At 52.0% G+C, this 23,038-nt stretch overlaps 2 protein-coding genes across 4 annotated transcripts in view; one reads left to right on the forward strand and one right to left on the reverse strand.

Moving 5' to 3' along the window:
• TCP11 (t-complex 11) overlaps positions 1-23,038 on the reverse strand; it is a 172,838-nt gene that overhangs the window by 126,457 nt on the left and 23,343 nt on the right. The gene's annotated exons all lie outside the window — the stretch shown is intronic.
• SCUBE3 (signal peptide, CUB domain and EGF like domain containing 3) overlaps positions 1-23,038 on the forward strand; it is a 36,276-nt gene that overhangs the window by 771 nt on the left and 12,467 nt on the right. For 2 of the 3 annotated variants that reach the window (XM_005223305.5, XM_015459761.3), the window contains exons 2-8: positions 12,794-12,916; positions 13,893-14,018; positions 15,633-15,767; positions 16,795-16,920; positions 17,092-17,208; positions 19,329-19,376; positions 21,650-21,766. In XM_005223305.5, the coding sequence (XP_005223362.1) occupies positions 12,794-12,916; positions 13,893-14,018; positions 15,633-15,767; positions 16,795-16,920; positions 17,092-17,208; positions 19,329-19,376; positions 21,650-21,766 (792 nt within the window). The remainder of the gene's footprint in view (positions 1-12,793; positions 12,917-13,892; positions 14,019-15,632; positions 15,768-16,794; positions 16,921-17,091; positions 17,209-19,328; positions 19,377-21,649; positions 21,767-23,038) is intronic. The other variant, XM_002697186.6, reaches the window with a different exon arrangement.

The following is a 23,038-nucleotide window of genomic DNA, read 5'->3' on the forward strand; positions in this document are numbered from 1 at the left end:
CTCGGGTTTCCAATTCCATTTAAATCCAGGTCAGAATTGCATTAAAATAACAAAGTAAAATTCCAGGCTGGGAAGCTCTGACAGATCCCTCTAGGAATTAGGGAGAGAGAGAGAGGGAGGCCCTCCCGCCCCCATCTCTGACCCCAAGCTCCTTGCCTGATCAGTCCCAAGGCTGTGCTGGGAGAAACCAGGCTGGTGGGCTCCAGTTCTCTTGGGGACAGCCTCCCCTCCCCCTTGACCTCCTGCTGTACCCTTTCCCCCTCGAGTCCTCACCCAGGAAGAGATTTATATGGACAAAAAGAAAATTCCTCCTAGCAGAGCTTCACCCAGGAGGATATGATTCTGCCTATTGTCCTAGGGGCTCCTTGAAGCCGGGCTGGGGTGTGGAGGTGGCTGGGCCAGAAGGGAAAGTTGAACTTGGGAGTTGGGGAAGCCTGAGTCTCTGGCAGTCAGGTTGCTGCGTCCTGGAGCCTGAGCACTTGGCTCTTAGGCTGCTCTGTGTCCTGGATGGACTCCTGCTCCGTTAAAAGGAAGGTGCTGTATCAGTGCACCCTCTTCCCCCCGGCACTGCCTCTTCAACTACCCTCTTCCTCCTCCAACCTGTTCTTTAACAGAAACAAAACACGAGAGACCCTCTGCTGTCAAATACTAGACCCCCATCCCTACCCCTTCCAAGCCCAACCTACCTCTCTTCCCTAGTCCTGGTTCCAGACAGCCCACTACCACTGCCACCCCCAGCCTGGGAGCAGCCCTTCTTCCACTGTGGATTTGCTTGTGTTTTCATAAACAAAGCTGGCTTTTGTAGTGCATGCTGACTTACTCATAACATGGAATTAGCTAGGGAGTTTAGTCTGAAGGAAGGAACAGATTTCATGCAGTAATCTAGAGACAAGATAAGGGCCTCTTTCAAGTTGGAGCCAGTGTCTGTAGTGGCCTCGTGAGACTGGAGCCAAAACGGGGAGCAGGCAGTATCCTCAAGGGGGTTCCTGGGGCAGATGGAGAGTCTGAGAAGGGACAGGTGCCCTCAAGCCAAGGCTTTCAAGCCTGGGAGATCAACTATCCTTCAGGGACAGAGGGACTCAGAATCTTTCCGAGGTACTTTAGGGCTCTTTCATTTTATCCTGCTGCTGTTGCTGCTGTGGGAAACGCAGCCAGAGTGGAGACCCCTGCCCTCAAGGGACTTACAGACTCTAGTGTTGCCCAGTGCTGAGCTCACGTTCAGCCATGCTTGCTCTGTCTGCACTGCAGTTAGCTTGGCATCTTCCTTCCTTCTGACCCCAGAGTCTAGCTGGGCATAGATTCCAAGCCAGTCACTTTTAACCCTACTATTCAGGGCATTTGTCAACCTGGTCTGCTAGAGTTGCCTAATGACAGGTTTGCTGGGTTCGTGGGACATCTTTGGTCCCAGATCTGCACACCAGTGTTGCAGGAAGGACAGTTACTGAGCGGGCAGGGCAGCCTTACCCATAGGCAGAGCTGTGGCCATCCCTGGCTCTCAAATCTACCTCCAAGATCTCACAGTGCCAGAAGGTGTGCCTTGACTGCCACATGCTTTCAAATGAAGCTCTAGTGGGTCTTTAAAATACAAATAACCTTGGCAAGTATCTTGTCAAGAGTTACTATAGCACTGGGGATATCTGGGCCTCTGTCCCTATTCTTGAGAGATTCACCGGGGGGGGGGAGCCAAAGTGGTGTGGACTGGAAAGGAGGGGAGAGACACAGAAGGGAGCCCTGAGTGTACAGGTGAATGTGTGTGCGTGCGTGTGTGTGAGGTTTACCACGATTACCCACAGGTGACATAGTTGGGTGTATGTGTCTGTTGTGACTTTGTTGTTAAGCATGTATACAGATGTTTTAGTGTCTTTGAGAGCTGGTATGGATGAGTGGGTGGGTAAGCTTCTGTGACTAGGAATGAGTGAGCATGAGGGTACATGGTTTTGAGTGTTTTTCAAGTGCCTGTCTGTGTATTTTAAAGTAGACAGACTGGATAACCAGGATAATTGTTAACTTAAAAGCATTAATTTGCTTTGCTTTTTTTTTTTTTTTTTTAAGGGGGGTGGTGTGCAGCAGTGGTTAAAAAAGACCTAATCCTTGCATGGGGCTCAGGTTACAGCTGAATGAAAAGGTCTCCTGGGGAAGACTTGTCCCCAGGGCGGCAGGGCGCGCCAGCCTGGACATTTAGTTTACCTGGTTGTTTTCTCTCCTCATTAGGGACAGAATTTTGATAAAGTCGTATATTTAGAGTTTCCAAGTAACACCGTCCCTGGGACTGGGAGCGTTCATCTGGCAGCAAACAGTGTCTCTCTGTCTCGGTGCGTCTCTCCAAGTCTCTGTCTGGGTGTAAGTGTGTCTCTCTCTTTCTTCCCCCCACCCCTCTCTTCCTCTTTAATGTGGCTGTTTCCTCTCCTCCCTGCTTCCCTGGGCTCCTGTGGCTGGCTCTCACAGTGAGGGGACTGTTCCTCCTAGCCCCTCCCTCCAAAATACAAAATGAAAACTATAACCGTGTCAGCGGGTGAGGGTGGCCCCGTGGGCCGCTGGCTGTTGCCCGCGCCCCAGCCAGGCCACGCGGGAGAGAAAAAGGGAGAGTCAGCCCCGACCCTTGGAGCCTGATCGTCCCTTTAAGCCTGACCCCCACCCCTCATTTTTCCAGAGGGTGGAGAAGGGGGGTGGACTGCTTAGAAATTCCTCAGGAATCCCTTTGACCTCTCTTCTCTCAGTGACATGTCCCCTAGGGGGATGGGGAAAGCCCACAGCCAAGGGAGAACTTTTCCCCTTCCTACCTCTCATCTCCCAAGTCTCTGCTGGGTGGAGGGAGAGAGAGGGGACAAGAAGACACAGAAGCCACAATGACTACAGGCGGAGAAAGAAAGTTATCAGCAACCCCTCAGTGAGATTGTTTCCTGAAACCTTCAGGAATCTGAGAGCATGAGAACCGGTTTGAGATGTGAATGGCTGGGACCTGTTGTAAAAGGAGCCAGCCCTGGGTGTGAGTTTGAGAATGCGTGGTGTGCACTCACTAGGGTGTGTGAGCGTGCGTGTGTATGACTCAGGGTGTGTGTGTGTGTGTGTGTGTGTGTGTGCGCGCGCGCGCGTGCAGTGCTCCGGTGAGAGGAAAAAGGAAGCAGGCAGTGTGCATTTTGTTTTCATTGGAGAAGTGAAGAAGTGGAATGGCTTGGTCCTGTGCCTTGAACTGGGTGTGGGGGAAGGGAGCAGATGGCTTCAGACCCTCCTGTGAAGATGGAGGTGAAGAGCTGCTGCCTGAACTCACCCCAGGCCCTGCCCCCGGCGCCGGTCCCCTCGTGTCCGGGTGTGGGCCTCCGTTGACAGCCCATACCCCTAGCACATGACCGCTAATAAGAAAGAGTCCCTGTCAGGGCTGGAAACTGCGGAGCTGCTCTGAGGCTGGCAGTGCCCGCAAGAGGCCCAGACCTGGGGACAGCTTCTTCGGGCTTGGCTATTAGACAGGAGTCTGGAAACAGAGGGACTGCCGATCCTTGTGGGGGGAAGTGATACAGCTGCCAACCCAGAGCTGTTTGAGGGGTGGGGGAGCTGGGTGCTTGTGCCAGGAGGGAACGTGGACCCTCCCCTTGCCCCCTTTGCCCCCTCTGTCACCAGACTGCCCATTCTATTCATTTCATGCCCACGTACTGCCAACCCCACAAGGCATGGGGTGGGGACTACGGCAGGTACCAGTGGGTTTAGGTAAATGCAGAGCCCAGGAATTGGGCCCTTTGAGGAGATAACTGAAATTCTCCTCCTCACATATAAAGTGGACGAGAGTATCAGTAGGGTCCTTTTCATCTCTGAGATTATGCATCTCTTCAAAATGCTTCCTGCTGGGTGTGGGGGGAGAAATCCTTCCTGCTGATGGTAGAAGACACTGTAGCAAGCCTCTGTCCTGCAGCCGGGCCTCCCCAGGCTCCTTTCCTGAATCTCGTACCGTTTTCTCCCCGATTCCCGCTTCATGGTTCCCTGCCAAGTCTAAGTCCTCCACCCCAGTTTCCTGGGGCCCCATGTGCCTGGTAGTTCTTACTGTGTCCTTAAGTGGGGTATTTCCCCTTGGAAACAGTCCCTGCAGCACAAGTGTGTGCTTCTATGTGTGTAAATGTGTGTGTCTCCCATAGCATTGGGAAGTAGAGCTGAAATGTTTCTCTTCTGGGAACTGAAGACCAGCTGGGCAAGGCCCCACGGCCCCAGTCCTTGGCCCCACCCTGTATTCTCAGTTCCAAGACTAGCCCTCTCTGTGCTTCTCCAGCCTAGATGTCTCCCCTCTTCAGGCCACGGCACTGCTCTGTAGCTGCCATTGGGTTTGCACTTTGGCTCTACAGGTGGACGGACGCCCCTGACCTAGGGTACCGTGGCCCTCACTCTTCCCTGTGCTTTCCCTGTGGCTGGAACCAGGGCCCTGGAGAGCTGTGGGGTTGGGGTTTCAGAGCCCTGGGCCAGGGGCTGTCTGCATCTGGGGACAGACCTGGGCAGGAGCCGCTGGGCTGGGGAGGAGATCTAAAACAAGGAAACAGATCTGAGGGGTCCCTGGAAGAAGGTGGGGTGTCAGGATATGTGGGCTTGGGGGGGAGCGGGAAGGAGCGGGGTGCTTAAAGCACAGACCCTGGGGAGCAGGTTTACAGAGAGGACGCTTTTACAAGTTTCTAATTATATTTATTTGGAGTTTTCCTCTGGCGGTCTGAAGCTGTTAACAGCAGGAACCTGTATCCCTGGTGTTTGTTTTTGTTTCTAACCAGCTGCTTGGCCCAGTCTAGTGACTCCGAGGGCAGGAGACACCTGCCCACAGCCACGTCGCCCACCCCTCCTCACGGCAACGCCGTCTGCACCCACCACGGTGCAGCCAGTGCCCTCCCTGCCCACACTCAGCCCTGCCCTCCTCCCGGCTGCCCCCATGCCCAAAGCCCGGAAGGACCTGCACACCTACTGCCAACTCCCCCCAGGAGCATCCTAGAAAGTTCCAGGCCATTCCGTGATTCTGGAGTGGATGCTTGCTTCATGCTGAACCAAGTGCTGAGCTGGAGTGCGCGGTGGGGGAGGCCACAGTGACAGCTAAGGCATGCGTCTCTCCCTCATGTGTTTATAAAAGGCAGTGTGCAGTGAGAGAACACCAGACTGGGGGTCAGAAAACCTGGGTTTTCAGACACTGGCTGTTTTCTCTTCCCCAAGATATCATCTCTGGGCTTGTTTCTCATCTAGTCAGTGGCAGACAGGACTGTTTAAGGATCACATGAAATGACCTAAGTGAAAGGCCTTTACTGGAATTAAACATCATCTGACATCATCGTTTATCTTGTTATTTTCCACATCAATGTGAAGAGATAAGACTGGTCATCATGAAGCAGGGACTCTGCACGCTGCCTGACTCCCTCTCCAGTGTTCTCTCCTTTCCTCTCCACTCCCACTCCCTCTACTCTACCCATTCTCTAAAGACCTCTGACTCAGGGTGGTGGGTTTAGTCCACACTGAAAGGGAGAAAATTATTGTCCATTTGGGGGCATATTCAAATAAGCAAGGATCTGGATTGGGGATCAGGTAGGACACTATGAGGCTCAGCCCTGCACCTCTCCAGTTGCCAAGCACCAACTGCTTTTCCTGGCTCTTCAGTTGAGCAGGCTAAGCTTGGATAAGAGGGAAGTGCACTTTTTAAAAACAAGAAAGTGCTCTGTCCTCTCTGCCCGTGGGGTCATCTGTGTGGTTTCTGGGCTCTTTCCAGGCCTCCTCACCCCTGCCTGGGCTTTGTCCAGGCTGAGGATGGGCCCAGGCTCTGGCTGGGGTCACATCCCAGTTCCAAATTGGGAAGACGGCCTGATAAGCCAGAGCTGGGGAGCCAGGCTCGCCCAGTTCCTCTAGCTGACCTAGAGGTGGAGCAGATGTGCACATGTCGCAGGTCAAGGTATCACAGGCGACAGCTGGGCTCGCTCTACTTCAAATGTTACTTGGACATGGGAGGCAACATGGAGGAGAGGGTAAGAGAACTGACAAGGAGTAGCAGTGGAACCATGGCCCCTGGTACCGTCATCGGGTGTTAGCACGGAGGCTAGGGAACATCTATCTAACAAGGATGCACTGAAGAGATGTTTGAGAAGCCCCAGGTAATATCTGAAAACCCTGAGGTCCTGTGAATTCTGTAGGATTCCCTAGAAATCCTATCTTAAATTTGTCGGTCCCAATCTCTTCTTACCTCAGCACAACCAAATAGATGCCTTTAAGTGGGTATCTTCCCTTCTCTGAGTTTCCTGTCTGCCTACCCTTAACTTAGGACTAAATTCCTTGGGATTGTCTTCTACCCAGAACAGTGGTAGGGTTACAGAGGAGAAAAGAAATGAATTTTTTCTGTATAGAAACATAGAAAAGATGCCAAAATATAGACCTCATCCACTCACCCACAACCCATTCATCTATCCATCCATCTACACATCTGTTTAGCAAATATTTACTAAGTGCTTTCAATATATTAGTTTGTCTTGTTCACTGCTGAATCCCCAGCACCTAGCACCAGTGCCTGGCATGTTGCGAATGCTGTTTGTTGAATTGTTGCATAAATATGCTCAGCTCTGTTCTAGCTGCAGTACAGGTTTCAGAGATTCAGAAGCCATGGTCTCAGGGAGCTCACAGCTTCCTTTGGAAGATAATACACAGAAACCAAAAGTTAAATAATGGTATCAGTTCAGTTCAGTCACTTAGTCATGTCTGACTCTTTGCGACCCCATGAATCGCAGCACACCAGGCCTCCCTGTCCATCACCAACTCCTGGAGTTCACCCAGACTCACATCCATCAAGTCAGTGATGCCATCCAGCCATCTCATCCTCTGTCGTCCCCTTCTCCTCCTGCCCCCAATCCCTCCCAGCATCAGAGTCTTTTCCAATGAGTCAACTCTTCGCATGAGGTGGCCAAAGTACTGGAGTTTCAACTTTAGCATCATTCCTTCCAAAGAAATCCCAGGGCTGATCTCCTTCAGAATGGACTGGTTGGATCTCCTTGCAGTGGTAGCATATAAGACGGAGAAGGCAATGGCAACCCACTCTGTCTTGCCTAGAGAATCCCAAGGATGGGGGAGCCTGGTGGGCTGCCGTCTATGGGGTCGCACAGAGTCTGACACAACTGAAGTGACTTAGCAGCAGCAGCAGCTGCATATAGGACGTATCTGTACAAGACAGCAATTGGTCAGAGGATGCAAGGACCTGACAGTAAAATCTCCAGAGTTAAGAGAAAGGATAAATTAGAGAAGGCTACCACAGTCAAAGGCAGCTTCCCAGCAGGGGCACCTGCATTGGGTCCAAAGTGATGGGTGAGGTTCGAAGGCATCTCCGGAGAGGAAAATAGAGGGACGAGGCAGACCCCACACACATCTGGGGCTATCCTGGCTGGGCAGGAAGAATGCCACAGCCATGTGAGCACGTGAGGGCGTCAAGCAAGCTGCTCTGGACCTTCTCACTGGGCCCAGTAAATTTGTCCACAACTACCCCCAGCCCCTCTGAGTTCAGTAAGGTGACCATGGTAGTAACCTAAAGGTGGAGTGGACTCTTCCTACAGGCATCTGCTTACCTGCAGCCTGCATTCCTGCTCATTTCAGTGGTGGTTATTCCAGAGCTGGACCTGGGCAAAATTTTTAAGCAGACAAAGTGTTTCCTTGGGTGTCCTCCTGCTTGTCTTTTAGGGTACACTTCTCCATCCTCAGAAGGGAATCTTAGGGCTCCCCGTGTCATATTACTTCACCTTTTCTAGTCTGCTCTAACCCTCGTATTCTCTGCCTCATCCCATCCCTCTTTCCTACATTTATCAGAATTTATGGAGTGCTCTAGTACTCTTGCCTGGAAAATCCCATGGATGGAGGAGACTGGGAGGCTGCAGTCCATGGGGTCCCATGGATGGAGGAGACTGGGAGGCTGCAGTCCATGGGGTCTCGAAGAGTCTGACATGACTGAGCAACTTCACTTTCACTTTTCACTTTCATGCATTGGAGAAGGGAATGGCAGCCCACTCCAGTGTTCTTGCCTGGAGAATCCTGGGGATGGGGGAGCCTGGTGGGCTGCCGTCTATGGGGTCGCACAGAGTTGGACACGACTGAAGCGACTTAGCAGCAGCAGCAACATGGACTGCTCTGCTAGGTGCTGAAGCAAATCCAGAAGAGACATCAGATGGTGCTAGGAAAAGCTGCTGCCATTACAGACCTGTGCATTCATGCCAGGAAGAGTGAGACAGGGAGGTCTTGGCTCGTCTATGGTGTCTCTGCAGCCACCACTCTCCCCTAATTCAGCTTATGAGCCAGCCCGGTGCCTGAAGTTGGGGTAAGGACACAAAATAATTGCCTTCACAAAGGACTGTGGAGGGCAGCTTTGTGCTTCCCAACTGGCCTCTCACCCGCTTTGCCCTGCTCCCGAACCAGCACAGGCAGAGCAGGCAGTGACGCAGATGCCCCCGAGGATATGTCTCTCCAGATTCCCTGTTGCATCACATGTTCTCCTGGGGCTGCATCTCCCCACACCAGGCCTCCAATGGGGCTTTAATAAGGGGACTGGGGGAGAGGACAGGGGTTCAGAAAGGATACTGTGGGGAAGGTTGGAGAGAAGGAATAAAAATAACAAGCCTTTACTGAGCACTTACTGTATGCCTGCACTGCAGTACTAAGTACTTGCCAGGTATTAACTCATTTGATGTTCCTGGTGGCCCCATAACCAGATGCTATATCATTATTCCCATCTACAGAGGAAGGAGCAGCTAAGTTCAGAGGCTGGCCAAGGACCACACAGACATGCATGCAGCTGGCATCTGAACAGACACAGCCTCACTCCAGAACCCCTTTTCTCAAATACTCTGTCATGCTGTTGCCCCTGGTCTCTTGCTGGCTTGGGCAAATAGTCTATCACATTATCTGAGATGGGAAAGGAAGACAGACAGCGGTCCAGCCTCATTCTGGAGATCCCGATGCAGCTGGTCCAAGAGAGCGACCACACTTTTAAAAGGGGAACCCCAGGGTGCAGCCACTGGTCTAAACCAATCCCCACCCGACAGCATCCCCTGGTTTGTCAGGCCAGCTCATAAACACCTGCACCCTGAGAGAATGAACTAAGATGAGACTGTGCCCACAGGTGCTGAAGGGATCCCTGCAGGACAGGTTGTGAGTGGGCAAGATGTCGGGGGAGGGAGCCTTGAAAGAATGGGCTGGCAAATGGAAGACACTGGATATGATTTGGGGCCCTACTTCAGAAGTCTGTTTTAGGATTGTTCTGCTGCAAAAGATTCCATCCAAACAGTTGAAGGGTCCCTTCCTCAGTCAGTAACCAGTCAAGTGAGGAGAGCTGAACATGCCACACAAGATGAGTGAGCTGAGGCAAACCAGGCAAACCAGTCCCAATGGGACTCACTGGGAATAGGGCTTACTAGGAAGAGCTTTTGGGAAGACAATTTTTGAGCTAGGTTTGGAAAGTTGGGAACAGTGCGTCTACAAGAAAAAAGAAAGGACTGCATCTCAAATGCAAAAAAATGAGAAGTGCAAATGTGTGGAAAGGAATTGAAGGGTTTGGTGTTGGAGAGGGCAAGTATCGTGGGCCGAGAATGGGTGGGGGTAGTCGAGACGGCAGGAAAAGCCCAACTGCCCAAAGGGTCTAAAGGCTCTTCCAGGAGGCCCAGGTTTGCTGCAGTCAGCATCGGGAGCCACTCTAGTACTTGCGAGCACTGGATCAGCAGCCAAGGAGAGAACAAGGAGCTGATACGGACCTGTTGTAAAGCCCCAGATGATTCAGAGACAGGTGGGTACCTCTAAGATGGCCCCAGAGGAGGAGCTTCCCAATGAGTTTCCAAGGTGCCCTGCTGGCTGCTGGGGAAGTGGTGAAGAAGCACACGAGGGGAAGAGGGCTCAAAGCAGGATAACAGGATGGTTATTAGTCACTGGGATTGCCCTGTGCTCTGCACCTGCCTCTGAGACTCACAAGTTACCACAGTAGAGACAGGACCTGACGAGAACATCTCAAACTTTGGATTCCATTTCAAGACTGGAATTAGTTGTTAAAAGATATTTTCCCCACCATGGGGGCGCGTGCAAATAAATGTGGGGAAAGAGAATAAGGACTTGGATCTCAGAGTGCCTTGTCTTTCTTCATGCATCTAACTACACTTGAAATTTCCTTTCCCCTTCTAACACATACCCAGCTTCCAAAACTCAAACTTGAGTCCCACTCCAAAGAGTTTTTGTAGCCTACTTCAGTTCAGTTCAGTTCAGTCGCTCAGTCGTGTCCGACTCTTTGAGACTCCATGAATTGCAGCACACCAGGCCTCCCTGTCCATCAGCAACTCCCGGAGTTCACTCAAACTCACTAGGCCCAGGGTATTTCTCATTCAGAACTCCTAGAGCTGAATAAGGTTCCAATAGAACCTCCTGTGCTGCTGGAAACGTTCCATACCTGTGCTGTCGTCCACTAGGGTAGCCTTTAGCCACATATAGCTATTGAACATTTGGCCTGGGGCCAAACTTTACATTAATTTAAATTTAAAATATCCCCATGTACCTAGTGACTACTATCTAAGACAGCATAGTCTTAGAGCACCTATTGTCTGAACCAATGATTTTATACTTATCATCTCAAGCTTCCATGCATTAGGAACATAATATTTACTAAATACTTTATTAGGTACTTTATACAAATTACCTTTACACAAATTATCTCATCAACTGTTCACAGCCTCTCATGAGAAGGCTACGTTAAAGATTATGAGAAGGCTACATTAAAGATGAAGAAATAAAGAGAATTGGAAAACCCTATTAAGTGGCAGAGCTGAATTTGTATTTTAGACTGAACTAATTCGGGAGGTTAGGCTCTATGATAGGGTGTTTCTTAGTACCACTTTGTCTTCATCAGTTGGACAGACTGATTCTCCATGTAGCCTCTTACTGTCTACAGAGGTCCCTCTTGCCCTCTCCCATGAACTAGAATCCTGTGCTGCCCTCCTCTCTATCCATTCACTTTGGGGTAACTTCCTAGGGTGGACCAGCAGGCAGACACCATCACTGCACAGCCTGAGGGAGGTGAAGAATAAATAAATGTGAATTACAACAATTAAATCACTGGGCATGGTGGGCTGTACAGAGGGGTCAAAGAGAGTTGGAGGATAGAGTGCAGAGCTGAACAGAAGCCCAGAAGACTTGAGGCAGGTGTTTGAGAGCACTCTTCAAAATTTCACTTCTCTTCTTAGCCCTAGGAAGCCTCAGTCTTGCCCCTGAAGTACTTGAAATAAAAGAACAGATAACTGTTTCAAGCTAGGACTCATGGGTGTCTATACATTGGAGCAATTACTGGTCCATTCATTCATTCAGTAAAAAATATATCAAGTACCTTAAGGATTTAGATTCAGTAGGTCAGCAATCGAGCCTGAGAATCTGCATTTTAACAAAAGCTAAGCAATTCTGTGGCCCACAGATCACACTCGGAAGTTATGATCATTTTCTGAAAGTAAAAGAAAAAACAATTTCTTTTTCTTGCAGGTTGCTACACTTTCCTGGGTTTTCCCAGTTCACAGCTGGAAGTGGTCTCTTCCTCTTCTGATCTTCTCTGTAGTGGAGATTCTCAAGCCTGGCTGCATATTAGACTCACCTGGGTAGCTTTAGAAGCCTACTGATGACCACGTTTCAGCCCAGACCAGCTGACCGGCATTTCTGGGGGTGGCACTTGGGCATCTCCTAGGTGGTTGACTCTGACATGAGCCACGGCTGAGGACCCCCTTTCCTTATTCTAACACCCTCACGGCACTCAAACATATCCTGCTTCATGTTACTCGTGTGTTTCTCCTCTTGGCTGGGCTGAGTCATATCTGAACTGCCACAGCCTTTAGTTATAAAGCATTTCAGCTGAAACAAACATTTCCCCCTATTTCAGTTCAGCTTTATGGGCATCATAACATTGCCCCAGAAGCTGCAGTCTTTTGCCCAAAGGTGACAAATTATTCTCTTTCCTGTGTCCTTTCTGAACGTCGTCTTTTTCTGCCAGGTCTTGGGTGGCCCTTCTTCAGCGCAGCTCTGTGAGTGGCAGCTTGTGTCAGAGCGAGGTGCACCTGGGATTGGATGACAGCACTCAGGGTGGTGGGATGGAGGGGCTTGGATGAGTCAGCTGGAGAGCTGCAAAGACTGCACTTATCAGGCTTTGGGTTGCTGGTGCCAGCCCCTGCCAGCTCCTAGTCCCTCCGCTGTTGACAGCACAGGGGCCTCGGCAAATCTTCCGGGATGGAGCTTCTTTCCTTTAAAGATTCTTGGCGCCATGGTGGGCAAGTGGGAGCAGGCCTGGTCTCAAACAGAACTGTGAGGCAGAGGAAGATTCCTCAGATGCCCTGTCTCCCTTTCTTCCTCCTTTAATTACCAGCAGTCACTGGACACTGCCACTTGCCCAGAGGCCACTGTCCTCATGCCGTTCTCTTCCCCTCCCTCTAAGCCTGCTCCTCAGAAAGGTAAACTAATTCACCCTAGGTTGAAAGTTTCTAATCAAGTTAAGTGTGCTACCTACCCAGTCCAAGGGTTTTTTGTTTGTTTTTAAATCAAAGAGGAGTGTTTCAAATGATGGAATTTCAGCTGTCATTGTGGATTAAGTATTTTTGAGGGGAGTGGGGGTGCTTTCTGAATTCCTGAAATTACAGGGTCAGCCCACTCTGAAATCAGAGAGGTGTGGGAGGCCACCTGCTTCTGGAGGGATTGCTGTCTGTTGTAGAGGAGAGGGGATTTTGCCCCGAGGAACCACCTTCAAGACACCCCTTGGGAGGCACCAAGAGAGGGTCTCACACGTCCCTTCTGCCCCTGCCAGATGTGGACGAGTGTGTGGAAGGGACCGACAACTGCCACATCGACGCCATCTGCCAGAACACCCCACGGTCGTACAAGTGCATCTGCAAGTCTGGCTACACGGGGGACGGTAAACACTGCAAAGGTGAGGCTGGGAGGGCACCTGGAGAAGGGAGAGCTGCCAGAGGGGGAGACCGTGCCCCCGCTCTCAGCTGGCCATGCTGTGCAAGAAGCCCTGCACTCCCTGCTGGCGTGGGACGGGGCTAGAGGAAAGCAGCTCCTTCCCAGAGAGGGTATCGTTTTCTAATTTGCACAAAGACACCATATATACATGCTCAGGCCCGGGTGGGAACAGTTCACAGCCATACAACCTGACTGGGTGAGGGGATCAGGATCACGGGACTAAGGCCTCAGGTTCCCTGCTATTGGAACTTCTGTCTTTAGACCCTTACACCATGCCCAAAAAGAATGAGAACAGACAATTTACCCTAGGGCAAATTCATACTATAAACAAACACATCTCCTCATAATTAAAGCAATGCAAATTAAAGCAGTCTTGAGATGTTATTTTAAATTTATGACCTTCTGTGTTGGTTAAGACTTCAATAGACAAGGTATACTCATTAATTCCCGGTGACATTATAAATTGAAAAGTGATTTTGTCATACCTAGAAGGAATCTTGAAGTCATTTATACCCTCCAACTCAGGAATTTCACATTTAGGAACTTATTTAAAGGAAATTCAAAGAAACAATATATGAGAGAAGATGTTTTTGATGCATTATGAGAGAAAAATAAATGGAAGGAATCTAACAATAGAAAAAAGGGATTAATAAATTATGATGTAGCAACATAATGGAATATTTTGCAACCATGTACAGTGATAATTGGAAAGATCTGATGAAGTATAAAAATGTTTATGACTGAAGTTTAGATGAAAATAGCTAAATGCAAAATGGTTTGTAGGCAATGAGAGTAACTATGGAAACAGAAATACACACAAGCACACACACATACACAGAGGTTTTGTATTTTTTAAAAAACCACCATAAAGCTGAGCCCAGGGATGGACGGTCAGGGGGATGCAGGTGGGTCCAGCTGCCTCAACTATTTGCCCACAGATGTGGATGAGTGCGAACGGGAGGATAATGCAGGTTGTGTGCACGACTGTGTCAACATCCCTGGCAATTACCGATGCACCTGCTATGATGGATTCCACCTGGCACATGATGGACACAACTGTCTGGGTGAGCGAGGGGTGAAGGTATGGGGGCAGGGGATGTCTTGTGGAGAAGGAGATGTTTTCAGCATTTCCCATTCTCAGGCACGGAGAGGAAAAGTAAACAAAAAGCTGCATTCCCACAAAACAGAAAACAAGGTCAGCCTCCCCTTTGAGACAAGATGCTGAGGATGAAAAAATCCTTCTGAATGAAAAACATTAAAGAGATGCTGCTAGAAAGTGTTCTCAGGGGAAGGGCCAGCAGATGACAATAGTGGCTGAGTCACAGCAGGTGGAGCATGGTGGGAAGGTGGTTTGGCTCCAAGCAGATCCTGGCTCTGCTGCTTACTGGCTGTGCAGACTTGGGCAACAGGGAAGGTAATAACCACCCAAAGGGCTGCAGTGTGATGACACAATGTGCGTAAAGAGCCCTGTACCATCCTTAGGACATTGGGAAGTGCTCAGAAAACAGGAGGAATGTCATCCATGATGATGCTTCCCTACCTTAGGGTTAGGGTTCCGAGTCTTATTAGCCTTTAGCTTTTAGGGGAACCCTGTATAAGTCATCCATCCCCTGGGCCTCAGTTTCTCCACCACAAATTGTAGGAAAGAACTTGGCTAGAGTCACAAAATGACCAGGTTGGACTAGAAGGGAGCAAACAGAAGGATGGAATGTAGGACAGGGTAAGAGTAGGAGGACAGGGATAGGGAGAAGTCAGGGGCATAGGAGATGGGACGGGAACAAGGCAAAACCGAGGACACCTCCCTGGCTTTTCCTCCAGGTGCACTCCTCAGCCAGGAGCCTGCTAGGCCTGGGCCCCTCTGCCCTTGGCCAAAGAGTGAAGGACGGGGTCTCAGGGCTCAGCAGAGAGGAGGGGAAGAGAAGGCCCTAAGGAGTCGGATGCCTTTGGAGCTAGAATGGCCCATTTGGGTCCCTCTCCGATGCCTCCTGCACCAAGGAAAACAGAGAAGGACTGTGAACTTGGGAGGGTAGTAAGGCGCATGAGATGGAGTCAGGGCACTGAAGTGGGAGCCCCGGGATGAGCCTGGGGATGGTGATTTGGGGTTGGTAATTAGGGTGTGGCCTGGCAGCTCTTTCCCCATCCCTCTCCGCCAAGCTACCAGACTTTGTTTTGTTAAACCAAAATAGGAGAAAGGCTAGGGAATGTGGCAGCAAGCCCAGGCATGGGAGAAGGGGAGGAAGGACAGGGCCATGGTCCCTCCACAGAAATGGCCCCTGCCCCACAGTGAGTTGAAGCTCACTACCTTTCCCCACCCGCCCCCTCCAACCTCAGCACCATTGCCAGAGCTCTCCCCGCACACAGAGCCCTGAGTCCCTGGCTGCTCGTCACAACCGCTGCTCACAGGTCTTGCCCCTGACCAACCTCCATCCTTGTCTTCATCTCTGCTCCTCTCGCTCTGCCTCCTTTCCTGATCTCCTCTGCCTTCAGACCCAGTTTCAACAGGTGAGGGAAAGAGAGGCACGTCTTCCCCTGAGTGAGCCATTCTCGCATGTCCCCTCCTCACTTGCCGCCCCCTGAGGGTGGCAGTGGGATGTGAGAACCGCCTGGCTTCCAGCTGGGTGCTGGGTTTCATGGAAGGCCTGGCTGCGCCCGCCTCACCACCCGCCTGTCCTGCGCAGATGTGGACGAGTGTGCCGAGGGCAACGGCGGCTGTCAGCAAAGCTGTGTCAACATGATGGGCAGCTACGAGTGCCACTGCCGGGAGGGCTTCTTCCTCAGCGACAACCAGCACACCTGCATCCAGCGGCCGGAAGGTCAGCCTCTGGCCGGGGGGGGGCCCGGCCCCGAATGCCCGTGCTTCTCTCTGTCTGCTCAGGAGCCCTCCCTCAGTCCCCCCAGGTCTACCCTCCACGGCTCCTTTTGTCCCTGAACCCAGTCATATCCTGAGGGTTCCGTGAACAGATACTCTGGGTTAGAGTGAAGTCTGGGAGAATTCATCCGGGGCTGGGGGTCATGGTGGGATAGAGGCTACCCTGGGACATCCTCTGTGTCCAGATCTAAGGTGGGTTTGTGCCTCACTGTAGAGCACTGACTAGAAAGTTCACTTGGGCTTTTCCATAAGATGGTACAGAAAGACCCAAATGAACTTTTTTGCCAAGCCCGAAAGATGGCCAAACCCTAAACCAAGGTCACCTGTCCTTGCCCGTGCCTCAAGTCTTGGGCTGGACTGGAGCGTCAGGTGGGAATATGGGGGCACATGTTGTCTGTTTCTGTGACTCCACCCTCACCCTCACACCCCTGCCCACCCCCAAGGGCAAAGACTAAGCCTAATTCATCTTTGTATCCCCAAAACCTAATATACTGCCCTGCTTGTAGTAGGAGCTTAATAAATATTTGTTGAATAAAATGTATAATAATGACCCTTGCCAATTACTCCTCACTCACATGATAAATGTTATTTATCTTCTTCCCAGTTTGACTGTAAACTCTTTGAGAAAAGAGATCATGTCTTATATATTTCTGGGTCCCTCCTATATCTACCCAGTATAAGCACAGTGCTGGGCAACTATTAGACACTGTTTTTTAGTTGCTTGAAGGAGAGGGTGATCATGTAGAGTTTAGGGGGCCTGGATGTATCATTCAGAATAGCTATGAGCTCTGCTCATTAGCACCGGCTCTGTGGCCAGGACAGGGGACCTGTGAGGGGGAGAGTCAGTCTCTGTGCTGCAGCCTCCAAGAAACTGTTCCAGTTCCTGGGGCTCAAGGCTTCCCTTCTAGTCTCTCCTCCTCTAGGTGCCCAAGAGCACAGCACATTCACCCCGCCCTCCTCTTCCCTTTTAGAAGGAATGAACTGCATGAACAAGAACCATGGCTGTGCTCACATCTGCCGGGAGACACCCAAAGGGGGTATTGCCTGTGAATGCCGCCCTGGCTTCGAGCTCACCAAGAACCAACGGGACTGTAAATGTGAGATGACTGGGATGGCCGTGGGGGAGGAGGGGCATGGGGCCTCGGCAGCAGCAGTAGGAAGAGACTGGCGTGCGGGAGAGGCAGCTAGCTTCGAAGGCCAGTTTCTGCGTTACGGAGAGCCGGAGTGCCCGGGGGAGGCGAGCTGACAGGCATGCCCTCTCTGCACAGTGACCTGCAACTATGGCAACGGTGGCTGCCAGCACACGTGCGACGACACGGAGCAGGGGCCCCGGTGCGGCTGCCACGTCAAGTTTGTGCTCCACACCGACGGGAAGACGTGCATCGGTGGGTGAGGCCAGTGGAGAACTCAGTCCACTTGCAATGGGGGTAGGGGTGAGGGCCCTGGGGAACCAGGGGAGGGGGGAGCACCGAGGTGGGGCTCAGCTGCTGAGCACAGGCGCACTGGGGAGTGGGCTGAAGCCCCCAGACAGTGGCAGGTCTAGTGAGAGTGAAGGGCTCACCCAACCTTCCTCCTCTCCCCACCCCTTGGTTCTGCACTGCCCCCCCACCCCCACCCCCGGGGAGCCTCGCCGTCCTCTTAATGCAGGATGAAGTGTTGACAGGTTGGGAACTATCAGCTGAGGTGCTTGCTGACCCCAGGCTGTGCTTGAGAAGGGGGAGAAAAGGTGGGGCAGTCGGTGAATTAAGCCTGACCAGAGGCCCTAGTTGCGTAGTGTGGTGAGATGCGAGCTGTCACAGCCCACCATCCACACTCAAGGGTGGGACAGAGTGCCCTTTCCTGGGACAAGATGAGTGGGGTTGCCTGGCTCCAGTATCTTCCTCTTTCTTCTGTCTCTCCTTGCTCTCCTCCTACAAATCTCCTTTCCAGTCCTCCCAGCTAGGCCCCCATGTTCTCCTCTCTCTTCCATATTCCAGTGGAGCTCGGCCTGGGGTCCTCCCATTTCTTCCCCAACTCTAGAATCCCACCCTCTCACCCTGACTTGGTCTTCTTAATACCTGGACCCCTTTTCCTGAATTCCTAGGCCTTACCTCACATATCTTTAGGTCCACAGATGAGTTCAGTTCTTTGATTCCTAATTCCCTAAATCTTCAGGGGTTTGTGTGTGTGTGTGTGTGTGAAGGCCAATTACTATGTGCTTACAGAATGCTGAGAAAGATGATGGGACAAGGTGTCCCCTTGGCAAAGTGGAAATTAAAGTAGAGAGTCTGGGCAGGGGAAAGGCTGTGTCTTGGGCCGGGCAGAGGCAAGCTTGTCCTGTGGGCATGGGTGTTTATGAATGGCCATTCATCTCATGGGCTGCAACATGCTAGGGATGGGAAGGTGTGAACACAGTCATTTGGTGTTTATCAGAGACAAGACATTCTGTTTCAGAACCAGACTGTCTTCCAACTCACTCTAGAAACCCCTCTGTCTCTGCAGAGAGCACTCCTTTCCCCCAGACACAAGGACTGAGCAGGTGGGGCTCTTCAAGGCCTCCCTCAGGTACCTGCTCCAGAGACTTGCACACACAGTTCCAAAGTTCCTTAAACTCTTTCTTGCTACATGTTTCCCTCTAAACTAACTCTCTTAAATCTTGGAACATTTTCGGGTCCTCATGTTGCCTTCTTGAGGCTGGTTTGTTCCAGCTCCATTCATTTTTTCCCTCCTAAGTCTAATTCTTCTGCTTTCAAACCTCCTGCGATGCTCTGGACGCGCTTACACACCCTTAGAGACTCCCAGAAGAAACTGCATGCAGCCCCCCAAAAAAGCTGCATGTGTCACGACGGGGCCGTGGATGGGAGGCCGGTCCCTCTCTGATGTTCTCTCTGTTTAGATAGTCCCGGGCATGGCTGCTTTGAACATACTCCCATTAAGCTTGAGCTCTGCTATAATGCAAGACCCATCCACCCTCTGGGCCATGGCCAAGTGAGGCAGAAGAGAGCAAATAAGGCTGTTCTAAGGTTCTATGTCTTTTTCAAGTTCCTCTCCCTCTTCTCCAGAAGAACTTATTTTACCTTGACCTGTATCTTATTTTTCTCCCCAGCCCTGGTAGGAGGAAATGCCATCATTTGAGGCCATCAGGACGTTCAGATTTAGTGGGGAGACTGAGAGGGCAGTAGTTTAGCAGTAAGGGTGGGCGCCCTCTGGGATTTGGGATTCGGCAGCTTGTAAGACTTGAGGTTGCATCCCAGCTCTGCTTCTGGCATGCTGTGTAGTACTGGGACCATGACTGCCCCTCCCTGAGACTCCGTTTCCCACCAGTTGCTTGGTGGGAGCCTGGCTTCTTTGAGGGTACCAGGCAGGGCGAGGCTGGGGAATGAAGTGTAGGAGTCTCAGAGCTCATCATTCGGGGCCAGTGGTTTGGGCCTGCAGGGCGGAGGAGGAGGGTGGGAGGGGGTTGGGGCGCAGAGGGCCACAGTAGCTCTGCCCAGCATCTAAACAGCTTTTTTACAATGTCAAACAGGGGAAAGGCGGCTAGAGCAGCACGTCCCCCCTCAGGCCGTTTCTAATGGTAAATATGTCTGCTCTCTCCGCTTGCTCTCACTGGCTTGCTAGGGGAAGGGCTAACCCGCTGGGGCTCCCACTAACCGCATGCCCATTGGGCCCAGCCTGACTGGGCTCCCCGGCAGCCTGAGCGCTGGGCCCATCGAGTGACAGCAACCTGGGTCCCCAAGAGCTGGCCCAGAAGCCTTCGTGTTGGTTTCCTTTCTGTGATACGGCCATTCTCCTCTCCTTCCTCTCACGTTCCTTTGTCCCACCTTCTTCCTCACCCAGCTTCTAACACCTCCCCACTTCCCAACTCTCTGCCCCCACCCTCCTTCTACACAAGAAGACTGCGCCAGCTCCACGTAGCCAGCATGCCCACAGTGCCACCCGAGATCAGGGTGGGGTAGCGTTAGGCGCCATCCCCTCCTTAGGATCTCTTTCTTGGGTTCTTACTCGTGTTAGCTCACAGGCCCAGCACCTCTCGTCCTTCTCTCCCACCATAACGGTTCAGTGCACGACATTTGAGTTCAGACAGAGCTTGAGTCCTGGCTCTGCCACCTTCTAAGTGTGCCTCCTTAAGCAAGCTCCTTTCCTCTCTGGTCCTCAGCTTACTCGTCTATAAAAGAGGGAGAATGAGAGTCCTCTCTTAGTGTTCCTGCGATGATGGAGATAGCGCACTGGAGCGTCTGCTAAGTGCCTGACACAAAACAAGCACAGATTAAACCATGATTTTAATGCACAACCTGAGGAACAAAGGTTTGAGGCAGCCAGAGAGGCCACTCTGGAGAGCTTTACCCTGGGGTGGCGGGCAGGTTTGCCCAGCTTCCTGTCCAGCCTGGGATGATCTGCTCCCCACCGGGGACCCCCCAGAATTGACTAGACTTGGTACAGGATCTCTGTTCCCCTCTCCCTGCTCCAGGACTTAGAGGGCTTTAATGCTAAGAACACTCTTGTAGGGGTGGCTGGGCTTGGAACCTGAAGTCAGGGTTCCCTCCCAGGTTCCTCCCATGGTCTTGGAAACCTAAGGAGACTGAGGTGGGAGTGGCACACAGGAGATCCCACTGGGACCAGGGCATCTACCACCGGGGATAGAGGTGGGCTTTTTCTGAGCCCTTGCTTTGCTCTTCTCAGTGACGTGGGTTGGGCCTGAGTTTCAGGAGTCAGAGATTCGAAATGACAACGCTCTCCAGTGCTTTTCTCACTCAGTTCTCTTGATTCTGAGATCCTCTCTTCTCTCTTCCACAGCAGAAGCCTCTTATCTCTCTAATGGGAGAATTCTAAGCCCGCGCCACCCCCCACCCCCGAGGATGGCCCACACCTCCCTCACAGCCCCTGTGTCAGGGCCTTGCACTTTTTGAGCTGATGTTTTGTTTTTGTTTTTTTCCTGGGCTCATCTCACTCTCCTGAGCTGTAGTTTAAACCTATTTTTCTCCTGCTCTGAATTCAGAAAATAGGAAGTGTGGCCCATCTATATTCCCCCCAACTCTAACCTCTCAGCAAAGGGAAAGCTTCAGTCAAGAGGGGAGCAACAGAAGAGAGGCTCTGAGGTTCTCTAACTCTCTCACTTACTTTCTTATGTCCTTCCTTCCCCTCTGGCTTCTTCTCCTTTTGCCCCTTCCCCTTGCCTAGACAGTATCTCCCCATTAGGAAAGTAAAATAACAACAGCCAGCTTATCTCTATCTGGAACTAAGAGGACTCAGGAGGAGTTGGAGGTAGCCAGGAAGGGGCTGGGGAATGATGGAGTAGGAGCTGTCTCCTCTGGGATCTTTCTTAAGCTAGCTGAGCAGAGAGGAAGGGGAAGATGAATTGATGGTCATCTCTCAGCTGTCTCAGGAATCACCAGGCTCACTCTCCTCAAGACTGTCCCACCGTGACCCCACCCGCCAACGAGACAGTGGGGGGAAAGAGGAGGAAACTCCTGTAGCCCCTTCCTGTTCCCTGGGAGTGAGCACCACCCTTACGTAGCTTTCCCTCCCTGCACCCTCCCCTCTCCGCCTCCTCCGCCCTCAGCACATTCCTGCCTGACAGCTCTGGCTTGTACCTGCCTCACCGCTGTCCACCTTGTTTCAATCAAGTAGGGGGCAGGGAAGTGGACTGCTTGGCTGCACTTGTGAGGGGCTGGGGGCTGGGAGCGAAGGGAGGAAGGGGGCTGGGAGCCTCCACTTGATGCTCCTTCCGCAGCACAGGGAGGCAGCCGGGGCCTCCTCTTGGGCCTCTGCGCCCCTCCTCTGCCCTCTGCTCTGGGACTCCTCCATGCCGATAGCCAGGTGACCATCCCCCACCTCCCTCCTAAACAGAGACCTGTGCTGTCAACAACGGGGGCTGCGACAGCAAGTGCCACGATGCAGCGACGGGCGTCCACTGCAGCTGCCCTGTGGGCTTCATGCTGCAGCCAGACAGGAAGACCTGCAAAGGTAAGGGTTTTCAGAGGACAGGAGTGTAAAGATAAGGAGCTAAGACTGCGACCAGAGACAGGGTACCTCATTGTGGGACCTCCTCAACCCCCGCAAGTTATCCTGACTCTAAAGAACTGAGGCTGTGATGAAGGCTTGTCTCCTGTCCGCCTTCCCCATCTCAGTCCAAGAGGCACCAAAGTCCAGCCAGTTCCTTAGCGCCCCTGCCCCGCTTTGTTTTCCTTCCTCTTGTTCCTCTTCTCCCTGCAGGTCCCTAACCCTCTTGGTTAATGAACATGCTGTTCACGTTTGTTCCTGAGTCTAGAAGGGTGTTTGCGCCCTGATTATGTATGCACAAGGTGACAAGTGTGTTCCTTCTTAGCCCACAGTCCCCAGACCTTCCCCGTGGAAAGGCTCTCCTGATCAGAGGGAGATTAGGGGAGCAGGTAGGAGCACTGACACTAGAGCCTGGCTCCCTGGCTCCAGATTCCAGCTCGGCCTCTTATTAGCTCTGTGATCCTGGGCTAGCTCTTTAGTATCTCTGTGCCTCAGTTTCACCACAGTAAAGGTTCAGTGCCTCACAGAAATGCTACAAGGATTAAACGAGTTACATTTCAACCATCAACTATATGTAAAGTCTTAGGACAGTGCCTGGCAAACGGTAACAATGTGTTAGCTACTATTATGATAGAATTTCCCACACTGTCCATTCTGTTTCCCTTTCCTTTTGATGAGCCCGCTTTAGGGGAAAGGCACAACAGGGGAGGAAAACGGGAGGGTGGCCCTACTGAAAATACGATTCATCAGGTCTGTGTCCCTCGTCACAAGGTGGAGGGACTGGAGCAAGGCCGGGTGTGCTCTTTGTGCCTCTCGGCCCAGCAGCTGGCAAACAGACCAGGGAGGAGGCTGGGGCCGGGCTGGGGCGGGGGTGTTTGTGGCTGGGGCAGCAGGTCAGACAGCCAGAGTTGAGAAGTTTGCTGCTAGGAAGGACTGCTGACAGGTATGCTGAGAGTAAAGTGCAAGACTGCCCTCTCTGCCCCTTCCCCCAAGTCAGGGTGAGTAGCCTGGGTCCTGTCTGCCACCAGCTTGGGGAACTTGACCTCAGGAAGGAAGCCACTCACGCGCCCCCTCCTTCCTTTCCCTTCCCAGTGCTGAAAGCTGCCTTGGGCCTGAGTCTCTCCAGACCTCCCCAGTCCAGCCCCCTGCCTGGCCCCCACCCTCCCCCAGCAGCTCCCCTGCCTCACTGGCTTTCCTGGAGGTCCTCCCGCCTGGCCTCTCTTCCAGCTCCTCCTC

The sequence above is a fragment of the Bos taurus genome, chromosome 23 (genome assembly GCF_002263795.3).
Source record: "Bos taurus isolate L1 Dominette 01449 registration number 42190680 breed Hereford chromosome 23, ARS-UCD2.0, whole genome shotgun sequence".
Lineage (NCBI taxonomy): Eukaryota > Metazoa > Chordata > Mammalia > Artiodactyla > Bovidae > Bos > Bos taurus.